Source organism: Chenopodium quinoa, unplaced genomic scaffold (genome assembly GCF_001683475.1).
Source record: "Chenopodium quinoa cultivar QQ74 unplaced genomic scaffold, ASM168347v1, whole genome shotgun sequence".
NCBI classification, from domain to species: Eukaryota; Viridiplantae; Streptophyta; class Magnoliopsida; order Caryophyllales; family Amaranthaceae; genus Chenopodium; species Chenopodium quinoa.
In genome coordinates this window covers 1829839-1851120 of record NW_018742879.1, presented here as the reverse complement: position 1 = coordinate 1851120, position 21282 = coordinate 1829839, and the positions used below count along the sequence as shown (strand labels likewise).

The window sequence follows — 21282 nt, the reverse complement described above, 5'->3', positions numbered from 1 at the left end:
ATGAATTGGAATGCTCTTTTCTCTTTCCTCTCCTTGCTCTGGGCTGTTTGGCTGACTCGTAATCATTATGTCTTCCGGAACGCGGTTTACTCTCCTGTCTCCACTTCTTATAAGGAGGATGAATGGTTCTCCCGTCTTAAACAGGCTGTTCTCCTCTGTGGTTGCCCAGTTGACCTGTCAAGGTCATTTTTCCATTCGCTTTCTTGTTCCTTCGTTGGGTTGGTTGAGGGGTCTTGGGCATGAGTCTTTGGATGTTTGCTTGATTTTTGATGGTGCCTGGGATGGCCTAGGTAATAATGTTGGTGCTGGTTGGATCTTTCGAGATATGTCTTCTGATATAGTCTTGGGTGGGGTTTCACGGCCTTGTCGTACTTCTTCAGCTCTTCAGGCAGAGTTACAGGTGTGTTTGTGGGCTCTTTGGTAGGCTTCACAAAGGGGTTATGGGAAGGTCTTCCTTTATTCAGATCGTGCTACGCTGGTCTCCCTGCTTTGTGGGTCTCGTTCTGATGATATAGACTGCTCGTGGTTGCTTCAGGAAATTAGGTTAGCTCTGAGGGATTTCGCTGCTTGCAGAATTCGAAAGGTTCCTAGATCTTGGGTAGCTCCTGCTCACTGGCTGGCGGTTAAGGCTCGTCAACGCCGGTTTCTATTTTGCACTTTTTTATTTCAGTTTGTTTGTTTCTTTTTTAGTAAAATTTATGAACAAATAATATTATAAAATACATTGTTCAAAAAAAAATATTAGAATATACAAATTGCAATATCTCTAGCAATATCGCATATGATAAAAAAAAATTAGGAAAAATTGTTTTAATAATTCCAACCTTGGGCGATTTACTTGAAATAATCTCAACTTTCGATTATTTTAAAATAATTCCAACTTTGGAGTGGATTGTGGGGGTTGTCGGGCTGGTGTTTATTTATTTATTTATTTATTTTAATTGTCAAAAAATACGAACTTTAAGCGGCTCGCTAAAAACAAGTCAATTTTTTGGTTATTTTTGAATAATACAAACTTTGGGGGTATCCGTTTTAAACAATTTAATTTACCTACAATCTTGATGATCGGTTAACATTTTTTTTTTGGATAAAATTGTTAAACAATTAAATTAAACTCATAATCAAAACTTTAACTGTGGTTATTTAAAATAACTCCAAATTAAATAATTTAATAACATTGCGTTTTCTGTGTGACCGGTTTACACACACCAAAACTCTAACCGAGTAATTCCTGACGGACCGAGTAACCACACCCACACGGTGTGCCCAGCCACATATGAAACTTTGTGACTGAATAAAACCTAATGAATTAAATTTTTTTTTTATGACCTCCCCATCCCCCAGCCAACCAACCATCTGCCCCGGAGCTTTGAGCCCTCCCCCACCCTCAATCCTGGCGGCGCCTAGCCAGCCCCCCTTTTTTGCCCGCTCTCCGCTCTCCGCCCTTTCCCCCACCCCTATCATTAGCCCCCCCAAAACACCATCCCCAAAGCCCCTCTCCCTCCCCACGAAACTCCCTAGAAATCCCTCCCTCACCCACGAAACTCCCAACTACCCCTCCCCCCACCCCCAAAATCCTAGCAACAAGGGTTTTGTGGGTAGGGAGAGGGGCGGTTGGGACTTTTGGGGGTGGGGGAAGGTAGGGGTTTCTAGGGTTTTTCGTGGGGGTTGTGGGGATGAGTCGAGTCAGCACGAAAGGGAGGTTAGACATGGAGGAGGTTGGTTCAAGTTTTAGATGGGGGATTGAAGAAGGGAATGACTAATTTTCAGATTTTTTTGTTATAAAAAATAACCAATTAGATAGCGACACATGTAAATTACCTTTTTTATTTGTCAAAAAAACTATTTTAAGAAAATGTAGATTAAAAGTAATTAATTTTTTTTTTTTTAAAAAAAATATAGAAAACCATAATAATGCCAAATGGACCTTTAAAGTTGGGATTGTTTTTGTTTTTTTTTTGGGATTGTCTTGAAAACATCAGGAAAGTTTGATTTCCCTTTGAGAAAATAAATAAATAAAAAAAAAAATCAAGAAGTTTTGATTATTAGTTTCAAACTTTCAATTTTTCAACCTACATTATCAATTTATCACCCAACAAAATATTCCTTCGTCAATTGAAAGCTAAAACCCCCTCATCCCCTGAAAACTCTGCAAAGCGCGACTAAAAGCACACAAAACTCTGCTTTCTTCCTCTTCTTCTCTTTCAACCTCTTCATTCTTCTTGTAAAGGTTTGACCTTTCTTCCCCCTTGTCACTTTTTTCATTTAGATATCCTTAGATTTTGATTACCATGGATGATTCTTTTTGGGTTCATTTTTTTTTTATTTTTTTCAATTGGGTTTGTATATTATTGTTGTCTTACCTTGTCTATATTCTTATTTGGTGGTTTTTACAAAAATAAATCATTAAATTATTCATGTTAACTGCTTTGGCATTAATTTGCATTAATAAATTGTAAATCAAACCATCTCCTAGATTGCTTCAATTGATCTTTGCTTACCCAATTAATCAATTTTTGGTTGATTCTGAGATTTTTGGGGATATATAATTGTCGATGGTGTACCCGTAATTTGTGATAATTCTGATTGCTTAGATGGTAGCAATAGTGCTAACACTCGCAGAGTCACAGTTAGCTATTTATCTTTAATGGGCTTTTGATGTTAAAACAATGATACTTCGATTAAGGAATTATTCCAACTTTTTTAATATTGAAAGGTTTTTTTAAAAAAATAAGTGCAATGATAAATTTTATGTATTTATTGTAGAAACTGAGTTTTGTGTGATCCCGTTTGCGCGCAATTTCCATCCTACACCCGAGTGTAATTTTATACCCTCTCACATTCTTCTCTCCGTACAAGTAGGAGGATGTACGCTTGGGTATAGGATAAGTGCCCTACAATTTGTTGTTGTTGTTGTTGTGTGTGTGTGGTGGGGGGGGGGGGTTGTTTTGGTGTTATTGATTTGAAATTGAATTTGGACAAGTGTAGCGGTACCTTTTAGATAAGACCCTTTTTTATTTCATTGTTTGTCGATGTTATAACATAATTGGTGATTGCTAATTTTTGTGCTTCTTGAAGAATAATATTTTGCTAATTAGAGTAAAAGGAGCAGTCTTCCGAGCTAGCTTCTTATATGCCGGGAGATGAGTTAGCTTGAGTATGTGTGCTAACTTTGGAAGATACTTACCCTCTGGCATCATCAGTGTCACTCTCTCTACTTGGACTTATCCAGCTTTAAGCTGACAACACAATAGATATTACTATGATCTTTGTAAGGGCAACATCTGATTTAGGAAGGGGATCGTCATGGTTACTGAGAGCGAATTTCGGCCAACATTTACAAAAATGATCTTGACATGGTCGTACTTTGCATTTCTCTTTACCTTGTGCTTTACAATTATAAAACATGTTAATTAAGTGATTGTCTTTAACTCTATACAAAAGTACTTTTCAAATTATTTTAAATTCCTCTATAGGTATAGGCAGACAACTGGACTGGTGGTAATTAATTAGCAGAAGTGAATATTTAAATTAATGTATTTGAAAGATATTCGCGACTCCTTTATCAATTTAATGCATTTTCTGTTTTTGCCATCACCTCAGTTATGGGAAAGGACGCAAAGAAAAAGGAGCCTGCGGGTAAAGGTAAGGGAAAACAAGCAGCTGGTGGCAGCGATGAGGGTGCTTCAAAGGATAAGGGTGGTTCAAAAGGTGGTAAGGGAGACAAGCTTGGAACTTGCAATTTTGTCAAAGGTAGGCTGCATTCCCCTACTCTTTCCTTTTATCTTCACCTAGTGCGTAATATCACTTTCACTATTGCTGAACTTGTGTTTTGGTTACCTTTTTCAGCTAGGCATATATTATGTGAGAAGCAAGGGAAAATTAATGAAGTATACCAAAAACTTCAAGAAGGTTGGCTTGACACTGGGGATAAGGTTCCACCAGCTGAGTTTGGAAAGGTATGTTCAAATAAACTGTTAAAGATTTAAGTTTTTGCCAGTTTTAAAGTAATGCACAAGCTTGATGTGGTTATCAATCTTATCATCATGTCATGAGTAATGGTGGTCAGTGGAAACTTGTGCTGAGTATGATAGCGATTAGCGAGACTGTTTGCTGGCAGTGCTAGCTATGCAAAAGGAGGGGGGGAGCTGAAAAAGGTTGTAATCTCAAATTAGTTGCAAGAGGAACTATATTTGGATTGCAAACACTATTTTTTCTCTTGTCCCAGTGATTGACATGCGAAATTCTAGTTCCCTTGCAATACCATTAACTTTTTAACCAAACTAGAGTAATAACATCAGAATTTTATGATTGACGTCAGTAATTACAGAACACATTGGAAGATTGAAAACAAATCTTCATATTTCAATTGATACACTAAAGAATTTGTCAATCTGTCAACAAAGCAAACAATACCTATTTATATCATGATGTAAGTCATGGAATTAAGTCTGGGCAAATGATGAACAATGACATGGTTTTAAGCGTTGTAGCATGCCTCTAAGGTAATAAGGAAAATTTTACAAACCTACATTATACGGGTGGCATTTAAGGAGCGTTAGAAGTTGAATGTAGCATAGATGAGTATGTTGAGATGAGTGTGTGGGAAAATCTTGAGGTATTGGATTAAGAACCGGTTTGGAGGAAATTTAGAGTTGAGGTCGAGGATACTGATGACAAGATAACGGTGAATCAACTCCATTCATTTGGGCATTTGAGATGTCGACCTGTGGGGTGTGTAAAGGTTGAGCGTTGGGATAATGGAGAGTTCAAAAGAAGTCGATGGAGACCTAAAATGACTTAGATTAAAGCTGATAGAGGAGTAAAAACTGATATGAAAGTGTTTTTTAAGAGCTAGCACTGTATAGAACTCATAGAAGCGAATGGAGGAAAAGTATCTTTTTTATAGATGACCATGTGAGACGGTGAGATAGATTATTGGTTCATGTAGTCAACCCCGTCCCTTCGGAAATAAGGTTTGAATTTTTACATGCTCCTTTCTGCTAGTCGGATATTTACATTATGTTTGAGTACTATACAAATGTGAAGTTTAAAGCCACTACTCGAGTGCCCCATACGCTAAAAAAAAAAAAAAAAAAAAAAAAAAAAAAAGCCACTATAACCCACAAGCTGAGGGAAGTCCGCGGAGAGGGGAGGTGAAGGAGGGAAGGAATTATTTTTGAATTCAAAATGCGTGTATCTCAGTCTATGAAAATGTATGTGACCTGTGGACTTACAATTGATTTTTAATAGTTTGTAATGAACTGATTTTCTGGCTTACTATTTTCTGATTTAATAATGCAAGTAATAAAGATGAAAGCTTCAAGATTGATTGATAAATGGTGGAAGGGTTACAAAGGATGAGTTAATGCTTAAGGCTATTACTCTAAAAGAGTGAGGTTAGCTCACAACTCTCCAAAATGGCTTTAGGCCATGACTCTCTAAGGTTTCCCTCAATACAAATTTCTGCTTCCCCTCTTCTTTCTACTCTCTCTCTATATATACTAAACACTAAAGCTAAGGACTCTAACCTACTATTATATTACTAGAATACCCATACTACCCCTCCTTAGGTTAGTCTATTACATAGTTCTGTCAAAAAAAGAATAGATTTCTCATTGAATTAGTGATTGATGCCTGACATAAGTAAACCGTTTTCTTGAATTTGTGTATCGATGTCTCTTTCTTGTCTCTCTAAATTTTTAAAATTAACCAAACATTACAAACAAATTGTCATTTGAACATGTATATGAGGCAAGATGCCATTTGTCATATAATGGAAGAAAGAAGAAACCATGAGATGTAGTTTTGTGAAAGATAACGCCTTTAGATGTGGTAGTTATTGTTATGTAAAGATATTTCTAGCTGGGTGAGGTGATGAAACTCAATTTATTCTGACATATATAGTGGCATTTACTTTGAAATGATCACAACATATGGTTTGAAGAGTTTAGGTATATTTTTGGGGAAGAAGTGGTGCTTGCATAGGTGCTTCACCATGGGTATACAGGTTCATGGCAGTTTTTCTGGTATTGTGTTGTTACCTGTTTTCTTCATATTCTAAGTAAAGATAAAACCTCTGGAAAATTGAACCTTTTACAGTGTTTTATTTCCTAGAAGTTTAGAGAAAACCTTTGCATTGCCAAACAGAAGTTGATGGGTTTCTTGCAAATGCCATTTTTTTTGGATGTATTACGTTTAAGAACTAGAAGCTATCTTTAGAAGCTTGGCCAAACAAACCCTTTTCAAAGTATTTGATTTGTATTAAAATTTGACAAAATGTGCATCGATATCTTGTAATGTATTTCTGTACTCCTTAGACTTCACTGTTGCCTTTTTTTTTTTTTTTGGGACAGTTAGCTACTCAATACTCGGAATGTCCTTCTGCCAAACGGGGCGGGGACCTTGGATGGTTCCCACGAGGGAAGATGGCTGGCCCATTTCAGGAGGTTGCTTTCAGCACTGCTATAGGAGCAACCAGTCCACCTTTCAAATCTACGTAAATCATCTGAAACTTAATTCTTATTTGCTTTTAACTACTTCACCCTCTGAAATTATCCCTATTTTTGATGATTCAGGCATGGTTACCACATTGTATTGTGTGAAGGTCGAAGGGGCTAATGGAACTTGCCAGCATCGTGTTTTCATCTAAAATGATGATTGTGCTGCTGGAAATAACTATCTTTTGATATAACTATCCAACAGATGCCTTATGGTACCCTATGGTAGACCATGGAAGTTTAAACTGGATATTTGCTTGAACAAGTTGTGATATATATCATACATATTGGCTATTGGCTTGTGACATGATTTCTCGCTATTCTTCATGTGGTTACAGATTCTGATTTTCCGTTTTATGTTCACTGGTTTGTAATCAATAAGGATTAATATTGGACCAAAGATTGATTTATAAGGGAGGGCGTGTTTAAGATCACATCGTTACATACCCGAATATCCCACATATCAGCCAGAAATTCTACACACTGCAGAATAAACAATCAAGCATCATGTCTAAGATCACATTACAACATACTCGAATATCCTGTACATCAACCAGAGATTGTATAGAATACAGTATCAACAGTCGAGAATCTGTCTAAACTATACCTGTACAAGATTGATTTACCAGAATGAATTACTGATATGTATTTGATTCGAACTTAATTTAAATTTACTTGACCTAAACCCATATATGGCTTGAAAAAAATTCGAACTGAACATGATTGAAATCTGAGTCATCGTGTCACGGTCCGAGAGTTTGGACACTGGATCGTGCGGCGCGCACTTGTCTATTGACGACAAGGATGCAAGCCTAGAGCGAAGGGGGTTCGTGGCACACAGCAGCACGGACCAAAGGTATCTCAACGAAGCACTCGTCAACAACGAGTGCTGAGTCGGGCTTGTGACGGCCGATATTTCGAAGCGGGCACAAGCGGGACCGACAATAAGGAAGGCGTCTTTTGAGGTTCTCTTGGTTTGGTGGGGAGGCTTTAAAACAAGGCAAGCACAATATCTATAAAGGCTTAAATCATCACACAAGTCTTAAAGCAAAGGCAACCGGATAGGAGCTTTCATTCATTCAACCATTCGCCCCATAAAGAGCTTTATATTGATTACATGGTTAAATACTAGTGAACGCTGGAACTATAGTAACACAATAATTTCCTCTAGAGCCTAGAAAGCAAAAAGAAAGACGTAGAAGATACTACATAAGGAAAATACAAGGAAAAAGGAAGGGGGATATATAGAGAAAGAGACGGATTCTAACACATTGTCTATTTGTTTTCCTAACCACAATCAACCTTACACAAAGCTATGTGCAATGATCAAACATAAAGTTCAAGACCGGACTTGTCCTAAAACCTTGTGTAAAAAATAAATAATAGATAACCTTGATATTGAATTTTAGTGATAAGTATTTGTTTCCTGGTAAAAATAAATAAATAAATTGACGAGACATTAGTTGGTCAAAAAATTTGCCAATTGTAGTTAATTTTTCCTACTACCATCTCTTGTCAAGACTGTAATCGATGCAATAAATGAATTGCCCACATGCCACAAGCTAGCCAAGCTTAGTGCTACAGCAAAGAAATTATGATATGGAAATATTGAAATCATAGGCTTTAGTTAGAATAAAGACAACGATTTGCTGATCGAAGTTTTAATTGAGTCTCACACAAAATGTAAATAGGTCATGCAATACTTCTGCAAAATAAGATTTAAAGAAAAAATGCTCCTAATATTTTATTCAAGATCTTTAGAACAAACTCTTACTAACAAGTGACAAGGAGACTTTGAAGACCAGTGATTAGTTCCAACAGAATTTAAAATGAAAAGCATCACCGGAATGTTTGTAACAAGCACCATACTGCATCATAGCAATTTCCACTACACTAACAGAAAGTAGGTCAAATTATACTCCATAATTATATACGGGGACTAACTCATCCAACATTTGATAATCTAACTCCGGGAATGAAGGTTCTCTTACAGAATAGGCCCTTCCAAGTTTTGAAATTCAACAGAAACCCAGTCCAAAGAAAGATGGCCAAAATGAACCAAGAAATGGGCAAGAAATATTCGCAGGAAGAGGATCCCAGGATATATTCGTGTACATTTTGGTTGATCAACCGCCAACTGAGAGCTGAAGCAGAATAACTAATTTGAGTTCTCATGTAGCAGTACATATTCTCGGCTGCAGAAACCCATATTAGATAATCAGGTCATGAAACAAACATTTTTCAAGTTAGTTTTAATATAAAGAGGAAACGGGAATGGGAATGGGAACTGAGAATGATTGCTGTGAAAATCATGTTACAACTTACCTGCTATTGCCGAATTTTATGGTATCCTTCTCAAAGAGCTCATAATAACGTTGAGCTTCAATAGGATTCTCCTGTGATTCAATGCAGCAAACTAAGTCAAGCTACTTAGCAAACATTATCAAATATCACAGGTAATGAAGGGTTTAAAATATAAAGAATAGCTTACATTAATGAAGGTCTTATTGGTGCTTCCAAGGTCCATCAAGTATGGCCTGTTTAATAACAAGTTTAAGATATAGGAAGTCATACACAAATGTGCATTTGATACACTTTCTGATAGTGGAAACCATAAAAAATTGTGCACTTCATACATTAATAATTGGAATTTAAAAATAAAATAGGTTTAAATCTGTACAAAAAATGTGCTATTAGAAAGAAGACTTTTTGAAATTTACCAATGGGAAATACAAGAAAAAAATTAATGGAGTATTGTTATTTACTCTGCTGATAAGAATAAATAATGATTTCCAAAATTAGCTTGTTCAAATAATTCAAAATTAATAGGGCAAATTCATTTTCATCCTATATTTGAGCAATTGAGCAAATTGAATAAAGTTCTTCAAGTAGCATGCAAGCAGTTATATTTTTGAAAATAAGATATTTTGCACTTTCCAGCTTAAATTTAATAAAGTTAACAACAAAACATCAGATATGAAATTACTAAAACAAATGCTGCTCCTTTCCATAGGCATTTCTCATGAGCAAAGCAAATGAAATAATTTTTTTTTTAAAAAAAAAAAAAAAGTACTCGTAGAAGGAAAATAAATCATGGGAAACATTAGCTATATTTTTTATTTTTCAAAATAAGTTGCTAGGTCTTTTTTTTTTTTTTTTTTTTTGGTACAAAAAATGTAAAATTCCTGATAGTATTGACCACATGCTTTACCTTACTTGCTTTGACACCATGCCATCAGGTTGCTCCTTTTCAACTTGCCTGACCAAAAGTACAATTTGTTATAGTAGCTTACCAAATGATTAGTTGAGGAGAAAAATGTTAACAAACCTACCGATATTGAAGGACTGCATGTTGTTTGCTACAAGACGGATGATCTGTAGGTATATCAGCTATCCTTCTTTCTCTTCCAAATAGGTAACAACTCTGACGATGTACGTAAAGTGGCTCTGATAAAAATTGAGATGCAATTACATCAGGACCCACATTTCAAAGGAGTGAAGCACATAATTAGCATAGGAGTTCATGCTGAATGGAGAGCATGATGAAGAGCTTTCAAAAGTAACTTCATAGCGTAAAATTGAAAGGGAAGAAAGAAGCTAGCAGATCCTAACAAGAATTTTCCATCTTTCTGTCATCAAGTCCCTTTTCGGCCTCAATCAAAGTCTTCTTCCTCGTAACATAGTTTACCTAAGTTGTTCTTTTCAATTAGCTCTAACTTTATATGCAACGCAGCCACCCTCATAGACATGCATATGCATCATGTCACTTGCCAAGCATGTTTCTTCCTCAATACTCAATAAAACTAGAATATTTCACTTCTGTAATGGACTAACATGAGATATTAAGATAGCCAAAGGATAAGGTAGGGATGAGAAAGTAGGGAAGCTAACTCCCTCAGTAGGAAAGGTACACTTAAAATGGGATCATTATGCTATGAATAAGCATAGCTTAGGCTTCATTGATGGCAGATGTAACAGCATGTGAATGATAATTCCACTTTTGAAAGGTGGATTCTCTCCTAATTTAGCTTCACTAAGCTGACCCAAAACACTCAAACAATATTCAACATGCTAATCCCTTCCTATTATTCTCTTATCTATAGTATTACTCCTCCAACTAACTCCCTTGTATTCATCCTTAAGGGTCTACTGCCAGAATCATATTGCACTACCTAATATGCCCCTCCACTTTACATCAGTTCATTGCATTACAGGGCCCCAAACTCCCATTTTGTCCTCGAGGCAGGGCAGTAGCCAGCAAAAAAATTTGGCTTCAGTAATGATGGGCACTGTCGTCCTTAGAGAAATAGAGAGGAATTCTTTTAGTGCCTCTAGTGGTGAATCTAGGGTGAAATGATCCTGGAAGCTATCATGCGTAGAACTGGTAGAAGACAAGGATTGTGTTGTGTGTAGCCTTTCCATCTGACTTTGACAACGGCTATGCAGACTGCATTCAACCACTAAAGAGAGAATCCAGAATAGACTCGCCACTATAGATAGTTTTCCTATGAATTAGCACAGCTTAGACATCCTTAGTAGCAGAAATCAGGGAAGAAAAAGATACTTCTTTGTTTAATAAACTGAATCACATCAAATGTGAATGATAATCCCACTTTCAATAAAAGCAACTAACATATTTGGTGAACAAATAAACAGAATCACACAAAAGAAGATTCATTTGCTGGCTACTAAGCACATACATGACCCGCGAATCCGTGATGGGGGCATCTTATCCTAAATGAGCATATGGTCTAACCGTCTAGCCAAATTATGTCATCAACCCCTCTTGTAATCAGTTCAAAGCAGACACAGCATACTACTAGATCAATTGTCTATCCTAACATGCTGACAAGCAGCTTCAACAACAAGTGGTCCATGCACACTGTAATAACAATATACATCAGCCGGACCTTCCCTAAGATGCAATAAAGGAGCACACCAGCAAAATTCCATCAGGACAATTGTGAAAGGCAACATAAAGAGAAAAAACATTTTAATGGATGAAATCATTACCTAACCTTGAAGAATCAAGTGTGACTACCTAAAAGGCTAGCCAATCAATACCAGAGTTCCAACAAGCCTCAATCCCTATGTTGCCTTCAAGTACCTTATCATTTGTTACATTAACCGTATTCTTGTACATCACAAGAATGCAAATTCTATCAATTCCAATTTCCAAGTTAACAACTACGCTCATCCAGATTAGCAAGTCATCCACCCAAGTCTCTGGACACCATCTTCAAAGGCATATTCTCTCAGGAACTTCCTCGTTCCGAATCAAAATCAGAAATTGACTTTACACATATTCTCAACCAACATCAGACCTCAACTATCAAATACCATCAGCGGCTTTTAACTTACATCCTACATGTACAGCTAAGCTAAATAGCTGAAAGTTGGCTCAGTTCATACCCAAGTGGTCACGCTTGTATATGTTATACTAAATTGCCACAGATATAATCATGATAATTGAAACAATAAGGAAACCGAGATCACCGTCACTATATATTGTGATGCAAACACATGTAACTGATAAAACAAATATGTAATTAAGTATGATCCATTCCAGGAACAGCTTACCTAGATTTCACCCTACAAGGCAAATAAAAACAAGGAAAATATAGAAAGTTTATAATTAGGATCAGGGCTCAGAATACATTCAAGAAGCCGTTTTGAAGAGTGACTACCTGCTAAGCAAAACCTAATGCTGCAAACCCCCCCCCCCTCCACTCAAAGATTATAAAAGAACTGCCACTTTACAAGTACGGTTTTAGAGATGAAAGATGACAATTGTCAATGCACCTAGACTCGCAGGAAAAAAAATATATATACGAAGGATATAATTCGTAGGTTTACAAAAGTATGGACATTGACTATGACATTCTTACTTGGCTACTAATGTTGGACTGCACGTGCATAGGAGTCAAACTTGGCCAAATGGCACATTATTGGTCCATATTAACTATCCAGGGCTCATGCTCATTTAAGAGTGTCATCTACACAAGACGCTTACTGGCGAAAGGAAGAAGTTAAATAACATAGGATGATTAGATCAAGCGTATTCTTTTATTTCTGATATAAGAAAGATCATATAAATGTTAAACATCTCAACTGGTGACTCAAGAATAAATTCCTGAATAGATTGTCTACGTCAGGATTGTGTGTTTTAAAGTTGTTACTTTTAGTTCGAAATTTCGAATACTCTAGATCAAACCTAGTTTGTGAAGCATTCTCATAGGATTAAGGCTCTGAAATATATCAAAATAGAAAGAAACAAAGTAAGAAAGTTTAGAAGACAGCTTGCATTGCAATAAGCAGAAAGGGCAGTATAAAACCACATTACCCAATATCAAATACAGATTAAGACGAACAGCTCTTTCCAACCTACCATTTAATACTTCACCGCCCTTGAAAACATACAAACGCCATCTTACGTTAGGTTTCCGAGCATCAGGAGGTTCGGTGAAAAGCAAAGTAATGCCTGCAACAGTAAAAAATTAAAAAAAAATTAAAAAAAAAATAATCACATGAGAAGAAAAAATAACTTTGGCAATAGGTACCCAGATGTGCATAAAAGGTTCTCATAAAAAAGACAAATTGCCCGACATTGTCCAGATTCAATCTGGAAAGCATATCAATGCAGTTCTCCCAAGGATAAAATTGAAACATTTCTACTCACAGTTTTACAATAAAGGTTCCCTATACATTTCATTGAATTTTCATGCAGATGCAAATCTTCCACTCTTCCAAAGTGTCAAATTGATAACTGGATGTGAATACTGAATAGCTCTGATTCTTAGAAGTTAGAACTCTCAGAAGCATTTGGTTTCCTCTTCATAAGCCATCAATCCAAGTTTTCCTTATGCATTAAGTATTTGGGTATTGGTCCATTGCCCCTCATAGTAAGTCAGGAGCATGGTAGAAAACTGATCACAAAAAAGTGTTTGTTGGAGAAATCATGAGACAAGATTCATTCCCTTATCAATTGGATCTATCCGATCCCGAATCAGTGGATAAACTGACCATTTAACAGCCAAACTACTTTTGAATGGTTCTGTAACTAGTGGATAGTGCTAGCACGTTGAATGAATGGGCTGTTCTGATATAAACTCTGCAACAAGTATTTTGGTTCTGTAAGGCAAATGCTATAGATTATGGAGTAACATATATGCAAACGCATCAAAGTTCAACATAAAAGTCCACCCTCATGAATAACACAACCTTTTCTTCAATTTACTACAAGAGTACTCATCCACCATGTGCCCTCCCCTGCATACCCCCCCCCCTTTTTGTTTCCTCCTGGGTGCCCCTTTTTCCTCTGTTCTATGCTAGTCATCTATTTATTCTCCAAACCTTCCCGCAAGTCATCAAGCAGCTAGCTGTTGCAGAACACAGCCGAAATGCTTCGACTCTTTCTTCACCAAAAGCCTAATGCGAATCTTTATGATGGCATAGTCAGGCAGACAGGGACTCAGGGTGGTACAAACATACACGATCTTGACCAGACTGATTAGTCATTATACTATATGCTTGCAGATGTTCTCCTTTTATTTTTCTAAATCTTGGCATGAATGAATTTTATCATTTAGGGTGTCTTGCTTGGCTGTTCTTATCCTTTTTAGACCTTTTTTTTTAAGAGAAGGGGACCTGTCTTGGTTTTCAACTGACATATCTTCTTTCATATTATTGATAGAACAAATATATACAAAAAATATTTCTTTGCTTTACCTTCTCTTGGAGTTTGCTTAATCAAGTCAAATGAGATAAATTTATATTAACCCCCAACCCTTAATAAAAAATACCTTAGCAACTGCTAAGTTTTAATTGTATAAAAAACAAAATGTTAAGCCCCAAATTCTATTTGGAAAAGGACACCTCCTAATCTCCTACCCTCCCCCCCCCCCCCGGAAAATTTCATCACAACGGTATTCATCGATTATAGAGGGTGTATGGAAAGAATATTCTTGTTCCACTTGAAGGTGATAATATCATACGTAGTTAAAAACTTAAAATCAAGCCAAACGACCACAAAGATCACAATGTATACTGCTGTTGGATGATTAATGGTGGGTTAGGCTATAAACATCTCTCTCACCAATCAAAGCTTCCAAGAAACACACAGATAAGTTAAGATTTAGATAATTTGACACAAAATTGTATCTTCAATGAAGGATGATTGAGACAGGAGTTGGGACAGAGAAGAAGACCAAAAAGCCATAGTTCGGCAACTAGACTCCGCTTGGCAGTTGCCACCACAACATCTCAAACAGTACTCTTGTCCCCAACTAACATAACACAACAGCACCTCTAACTCCTAATCCACCTGAAAGAAGGAAAACAAAAGGTAACCTACCAGCTACTGTTTAAATCTTCACTCGCAGTCTCATATTTCTGAGTTGACCTCCCACTTCATTCTCCACCAACCTACTATTTATAAGCTTTCTTCCATTTTCCTTTAATCTTAGTCGTAGATAGTACAAATTGTCAAGAAAGGAGCTTAGGAATTCTAAGCCACGGGATACATTGTAGACTCTACAGCCCGTGTTGTTGGTCAAATACAGGATTCCTGATAAATGTTAATTCAGATGAGAACTAACTTCCTTCCAAACTAATTATCTTTTTTTTGTTTCCATTCTTCTATACCATTATACCACTGAATTGATGTCTGCCTATCAGTAAATAAAGCAACAAACAGAAGCCTATGTCACTGATGGCTGTTTACTATCTACATAGCTTGACGATTGTCGATTCTGTGCCAGAATTTCAAGAAACAAAGTATGTGTTACCAAAATTCCAGAGGAAAAGAAGCATCAAATTAAGAGGTTGAAAGTTACCTTTTACTCGATTGGTTTCTTCAGCAAGCTTTCCTGATAGCTCAAATGAAGGTTTTTGCTGCATATAACACAATAATAATAAACTGATTCAGCAAAATTAAGAAATCAATCATACAACAAAATACTAACAACATATGGCAAGATACTTGTTCCAAATAAGAAAAAGCAGCAGTTTTAAATCAGATACTCAAAAAGAATTTATAAGAGAATATAATCCATCAAGAGTATAGAGCATATACTACCTCCATTTTTTTAATTTTTAGTTGTTCCATTTGCTTTTGGCACGAGGATTAGGATGGTGAGAAACAAGGATAGTTTATTACAATTAATCCATGTGATAGGTGATTGGCCACAAAGAAAGAGAAAGGTACAACAGTTTGGAAACCAAAAATAAGATAAAGGGTCATAGAGGCAAAAACGTTTGTAGAACAAAACACTTCAAATAGGAAGGTGGAACACAGGAACAGTTAAAAAGACGCAGGTAATACATATCAAGGTCTGAGCTAAGTATACCTTTTCCTTCGTTGTCAATGCCTGTTCAGTAGCTTCCATTTTTGCAAGTGCATCAACGTCATCATCATCTCTAATCATGCCAAAAAAAAAAAAAGAAATAGGATACATAAAAAAATCAATGATCTCCAGAGAAACTAACAAAAACAAGGTGATGTATAAATTTTACCATCAAAGGAAAAAGGAATGAAACATTTTTATCTACATCAGATTTCAGATGAAGAATAATTGGAAAGATTTTCAGCAAAGAAATTTTTTCACTGAAATACTCACCGGTGTTCAGCTCCTCTATATTCTTCATCCTGAAATAGAAACCAAAAGAAATTTAGACATAAAATAAAGCATCAAATTCCGGATCTAACAACTCCCACAATTAAAGAAAAATTATTAGATAAGCAACCCTATCAGCAAATTGGAACTAATTGGGCGAGAAAATGACTATTTTTAATCAAATTAATGATTAAGAATCACCAGCTTTACGAATCTTTCATTGTTACATCTTTAGTTAGACGTAACTCATTATCTATAGTAAAACCTCAGTAGTCTTTATAAAATGTGTTCTTTTACTTATTCAGCAGTTCTCACATAATCTAATTCTCAAAATGAGTTCTTTTATGCAGCCCTTGAATCTTAAGTAGTGGTTAGAATCATAGAGTTGATCCAATATGTTAATCATTTCTAGGAGCATAAGAAGTAATCTTTAGATTGAATGTTCAGTTCTACTATTAAGGATACATTAAAGAGACAATTAGGTTTGATGATTTTGAATGGTACTGGTATGGAAAAAAGGAGGTGAGATTATTAATATACATTGACACATGCACATCACTGAAACAACAAAAAAAATTCAATTTGAGAATTATTTCTCAAACACAGGATTTTCAAAATTCAACAATTTTATATAAAACTATAATTATCTATAATTCTATACACACCAAAATTAAACAACGCAATAAATTTACCCAAATTACCAATCAACCAATTATCCAAACCTATCAGAGTATGAGTAGGCAAAAAAGACATCACATATGAAAGTAAAGGATATGAGGTTGCCATTATTACTAATTAATATATACAGATTGTGAATAATAAAGCACACAAGATAAGTAGGAAATATGATCAAGCATCGGGGTTCTGTATGTTTTGATAATATACATTTTCCGTAAAAATGATTTTTCCATAGAAAACAATTTTCAAGGGAAAACCCAATTGTAAAATAATTTTGCTTTGCTTCCCACAAGGAAAATTATAGAGGAAAAGGAAAATGGGAGTGAAAGGGAGAAGATGGATGAGAGGAAAGGGATGTAAGGAGTAGGGAGGAAAATGTGACATTCCTTCCTTCCTTTTAAAAGGAAAATGTTTTTACCCTTGGGAAAACTGTTTTCCACCTTTAGAAATAATGTCTTCAACCCTTTACAAAACAAACACTTTTTTTTCATCAAAACAACAAAGCCTAAGTCAAAAACAAAGCCAGAGTTTGGATATCACCAGACACCTCATCACGAGCTCTGGAATGAGAAGGCGGTGGAGGTGACCGTGAATAGTGCCGGCTGCAATGACGATGATGATCTGATGGTGACTCAGATTGCTGGTGTCTTGATCTAGAAGATCCACCATCTGCACCATCTCTTACTCTGCCTCTTTCGCTATCTCTTTCCCTTTCTCTGTCTTTGTCAGATTTCCGCTCTCTTCTATCCTTCGGAACTTCCCTCTCAGAATCCCTTTCCTTATGATTCCTCTCATGCTTAGACTTGTCATTTCCCTTACCAAGATTTTTCTCACGTTCCCTGTCTAAAGATTTTCCAGCATCCCTTTCAGCCTCAGATCTCCTTAAACGTTTAGTCCTAGGTGATGGAGATCTAGGCCCAGGAGAGCTCAATTTCACTGGTTTGGGTGACTTAACGCGGCCTGAATGCCTCTCCCTCACTGGAGAACCACCCTTATCCCTATGAGCGCTCCTGTGACGAGCTGGGGATCTTTCTCTACGAGATGGGCTCCTACTACGAGGAGAGCTCAAGGCAGGGGATCTTCTTCTTCTGCGAGGTTCACCATGATCCCTCTCTGGGGAGACCGAGTGCCTGGATGAATGATGCCTTGCTGGAGATTTTCGAACAACTGAAGGACTCATCTACATACCATAACAAAATTTACTGTTAACAGAGAACATCCACAACGTTACTTGAACTTTTGAAGCGTCATAAGAAAATAATACATGTTCCCTGGGAATTTTTTTTTTTTTAATGTTAAACATGGCAAATTGGTGTATAACGCAAATAACTGATGGCCACATGACTAAAATCAGTAGCTAGTTCAGGTGACTATTGTAAAATTCAGAGGATGAAAAATTGATGGCGTGCCTACAACTGAGAAGCTTACAGCAATCCAATCACAGTAGACCAATAACAAGATACAAAGTCAAATACAATAGTTCAATAACAATTTAAATTACAATTAGTATCCTCGGCTCTTATGTTCCAGCATTCTACAACTCAGAATTGTTAGGTTTTATTAACAACTATTGTTTACATTTTTAACAAAAGAAGCATAGCTCACTACACTATGAATAAATTGAATCCAAAATTCAATCCACCTGATGTAAATCAAATCCTATTTTACTCTAACATAGTGGCTAATGCTATATTAGTACTTAGTATGTAACCGATCCTTTTAATGCTTTATGGGAGTTGCATGTTTTACGTCACAAACTCACACTTTAAGTGAGAATTTTACCTGTGACAGGTTAATTTATACTCCACGTAGTATTTTAAAACTCTAACCATTAGCATCACATGTCCCCTACCCTTATTCTTCATTTTTCCCAGTTTGAAGAAAAACAATCATAAATTTCTCGGTTTCATTATTACAGTCCGTGTGTTAAAAACTAGATAAATTTTGCTTACTTATATTGGGCCTTAAAAATGGGTTCCAAGTTATTGAACTAATTTAGTTCAGTAATTTATTCTTTAGGAAGTATAAGTGGCCATTTGTTTCCTTCTCCCTGTTAGAGTGGGAAGCACAGTAACGTCTGTAATAAATATAAAGTTAGGATTGTATGTTCAAGGGAAATGTTTATTGACATTTTGTAAGTTAAGCTTTTGCTTGCTTGTGAAAGTTCCTGATTCAAGTGAATCTAACTTGAGAATTGAGATTCAAAGTTGTTACTATAATAAATAACAGGGTTACTCAGATTCAATTACCACCAAAGCCCACTACACCTAAACAGGCTATATACACTGATAGAGCCAAGTTAACAATACCCACAAAGTCGAAACTCAATACACTTAGACGGTTAGATCTACTCAACATATTAAAACTCACTACACCCAATATGTTGAGTCATAACTCATCACACTAACAATGAAATAAATTCGAAAGTCTCACTCTTAATCTTATACGGAGTAAGCAAAACTGTCCAATTAGTAGAAACATTGCCTCTGCCAGACCCGTCCCTAGGGCAAAAGGGGTGACCACCCTTCCGTGGAGAAAAGTCCCATTTCCGTAGTTTTCCATCCTAACATAAAAGGCCGAATGGTTGATGTGGTTAAATGGCATTAAGGCCTAGTTAATTGTTTAACTTCTTAGAGGGAATCATTAGGGGTGTTAACGGCTCAAGCTCAATAAGATTAAACCAGGGTCAGTCCGAGCTCGAGCTCGAGTAATTATAAACCCAACTCAAAACCCAAGCTCAGCTCGGGCTCCAATAGCCTCAAAAAGGCTTGGCTCACGGACTCGTAGTCGATTACGCTCGAAAAAAATGCAACAAATAAGCAATAAAATTTGACTCAATTATCACATTAGGCTCGAAAAATCACATAAGATTCTTCTACTTTAAGAATATCAATGTAAATTGCACAAACCAAAATTCTTGCAACAAAATCGCTCATTATAATCTTTCATGAGTAGTATCAATAGTTCAATAATCTACCTTAGAAGGACCCTAATCAACTATTCTGAAAATTAAATTAGCGATAGTGTGAAAATAAACCCAGATTGTGAAATTGATATTCCATGATACAAAATAAATATATGAAAATTGGGAAATTTTTACCCTTTTTCAATGGAGGATAGAAAGCTCAGAATCCGCTTCAATGAAGAGCTCAGAGTATGCTTCAATGGAGGAAAGAAATCTCAGAAGTCGCTTTATTGGAGAACTCAGAGTACGCTTCAATGGAAGAAAGAGAAAGAGGGGTGCAGCGTAAAAGCGAGAAGCTACAGAATAAAATATAAAAAAAAAAAAAAAAAAATTGAAAATGTAGGAGGAAGATTATTTACACGTATGATGTCAACCGTTAGATCTGACTCATCCGAGTAATATCGACGGTTAAAAATCATTTTTGGTTAATTTTGTTTTCATCTCGGTCGATGACCGGATTGTTAATTATGAATTACTAATGTCTTACAAACTTATTATAATTTAAATGCCCATGTGATTACAAAACAATGTATGCGCGTGACGAGCATTTCTAAATGCAAAATCACCGATTTTAGTGTTTACATGTTTAAGAAAATTGAATGTAGTTGAAAATAAGGAATATAAGTTAATAAATCAGTTTCGATCTAGAAGGAATTGGAACTGGCAAGGTCGCCAACCTTTGACAAATACCTTTTAAAACCAAACAACTAAACCACATTGAGTGCATATAAGTAAGTGCAATTAATAATAGAAAAAAATTCATGTATCTCAACTAGAGATACATTGAATCATCTCAACATGGCACGGACGCACGGTGGTCTTTTTGTAGGTTAATGGTAGGGTTAATATTATAATTTTGTCTAAAATATATTTATTTTCAAGCAAAATTAGAAGTTTTCAATGGAGAACTGAAAAACGTTAATGGAGATATTTAGAAACTTTAATGGGTAAATTGAACATGGCGAAGGTCTTCAATGGAGAAGGACACAACCTTCCATTTAAAGGTTAATCATACCCTTCTTTTTCCCCTTTTCTATTAGGGTTTTAGTTTAATTAGGTTGCGAAGCCGCTGAAATATGGTAGTGAAAGTAGTAGTTCACAAGCTATTACGATGGAGATGGAGAAAAGCATGAAAAAGATGGAGGATGGAGAAGATGAGCAGAAAGAAGAAGAAAAAGGACAAAAAAAATATATATATATAAAAATATTAAAATATTCATACTTTTCTTCTTATTTACAATTATGTCATTTTGAGATTAAAAAAAATAATAAAAAAAATATAAAAAAAAAAATTGTATCTCTATTTGAGATACAGGGGCTCCCACTTAAAAATATATATACATTTTTGAATTTGAAGCCCCAAGGAAATTTGAGCCTGTGCAGCCGCATTGGGCCTGCACCGGGTAAGGGTCAACCTTGGAAATTGGATAGGGTTTTTGTATTATTATTTGGATGGAAAGCTGAAAAAACATGTAAAAATTATCTTGGAAAAAAAGAAAGGTTAAGTGGTGGTATAAATGTATAA

General features: G+C 36.0%; 2 protein-coding genes across 2 annotated transcripts; one reads left to right on the top strand and one right to left on the bottom strand.

Annotated features, from left to right (window-relative positions):
• Positions 1-2039: 2039 nt before the first annotated feature.
• LOC110726424 (peptidyl-prolyl cis-trans isomerase NIMA-interacting 4-like) lies at positions 2040-6934 on the top strand. Its single transcript, XM_021905905.1, has 5 exons — positions 2040-2230; positions 3604-3753; positions 3850-3959; positions 6357-6499; positions 6579-6934. Exons 2-5 carry the CDS (start codon positions 3606-3608, stop codon positions 6619-6621), a joined length of 444 nt encoding a protein of 147 aa, XP_021761597.1. The 5' UTR covers positions 2040-2230; positions 3604-3605; the 3' UTR covers positions 6622-6934.
• Positions 6935-8213: 1279 nt separating this feature from the next.
• Positions 8214-20115, bottom strand: LOC110726423 (FHA domain-containing protein DDL-like). Its single transcript, XM_021905904.1, has 11 exons — positions 19893-20115; positions 17340-17972; positions 16118-16146; positions 15848-15917; positions 15335-15392; positions 12889-12981; positions 9833-9947; positions 9712-9759; positions 8992-9037; positions 8826-8896; positions 8214-8695 (listed from the first exon to the last, which is right to left on the bottom strand). The coding sequence occupies exons 2-11, from the start codon at positions 17970-17972 to the stop codon at positions 8659-8661; spliced, it is 1200 nt and encodes a 399-aa protein (XP_021761596.1). The 5' UTR covers positions 19893-20115; the 3' UTR covers positions 8214-8658.
• Between the last annotated feature and the right edge of the window lie 1167 nt (positions 20116-21282).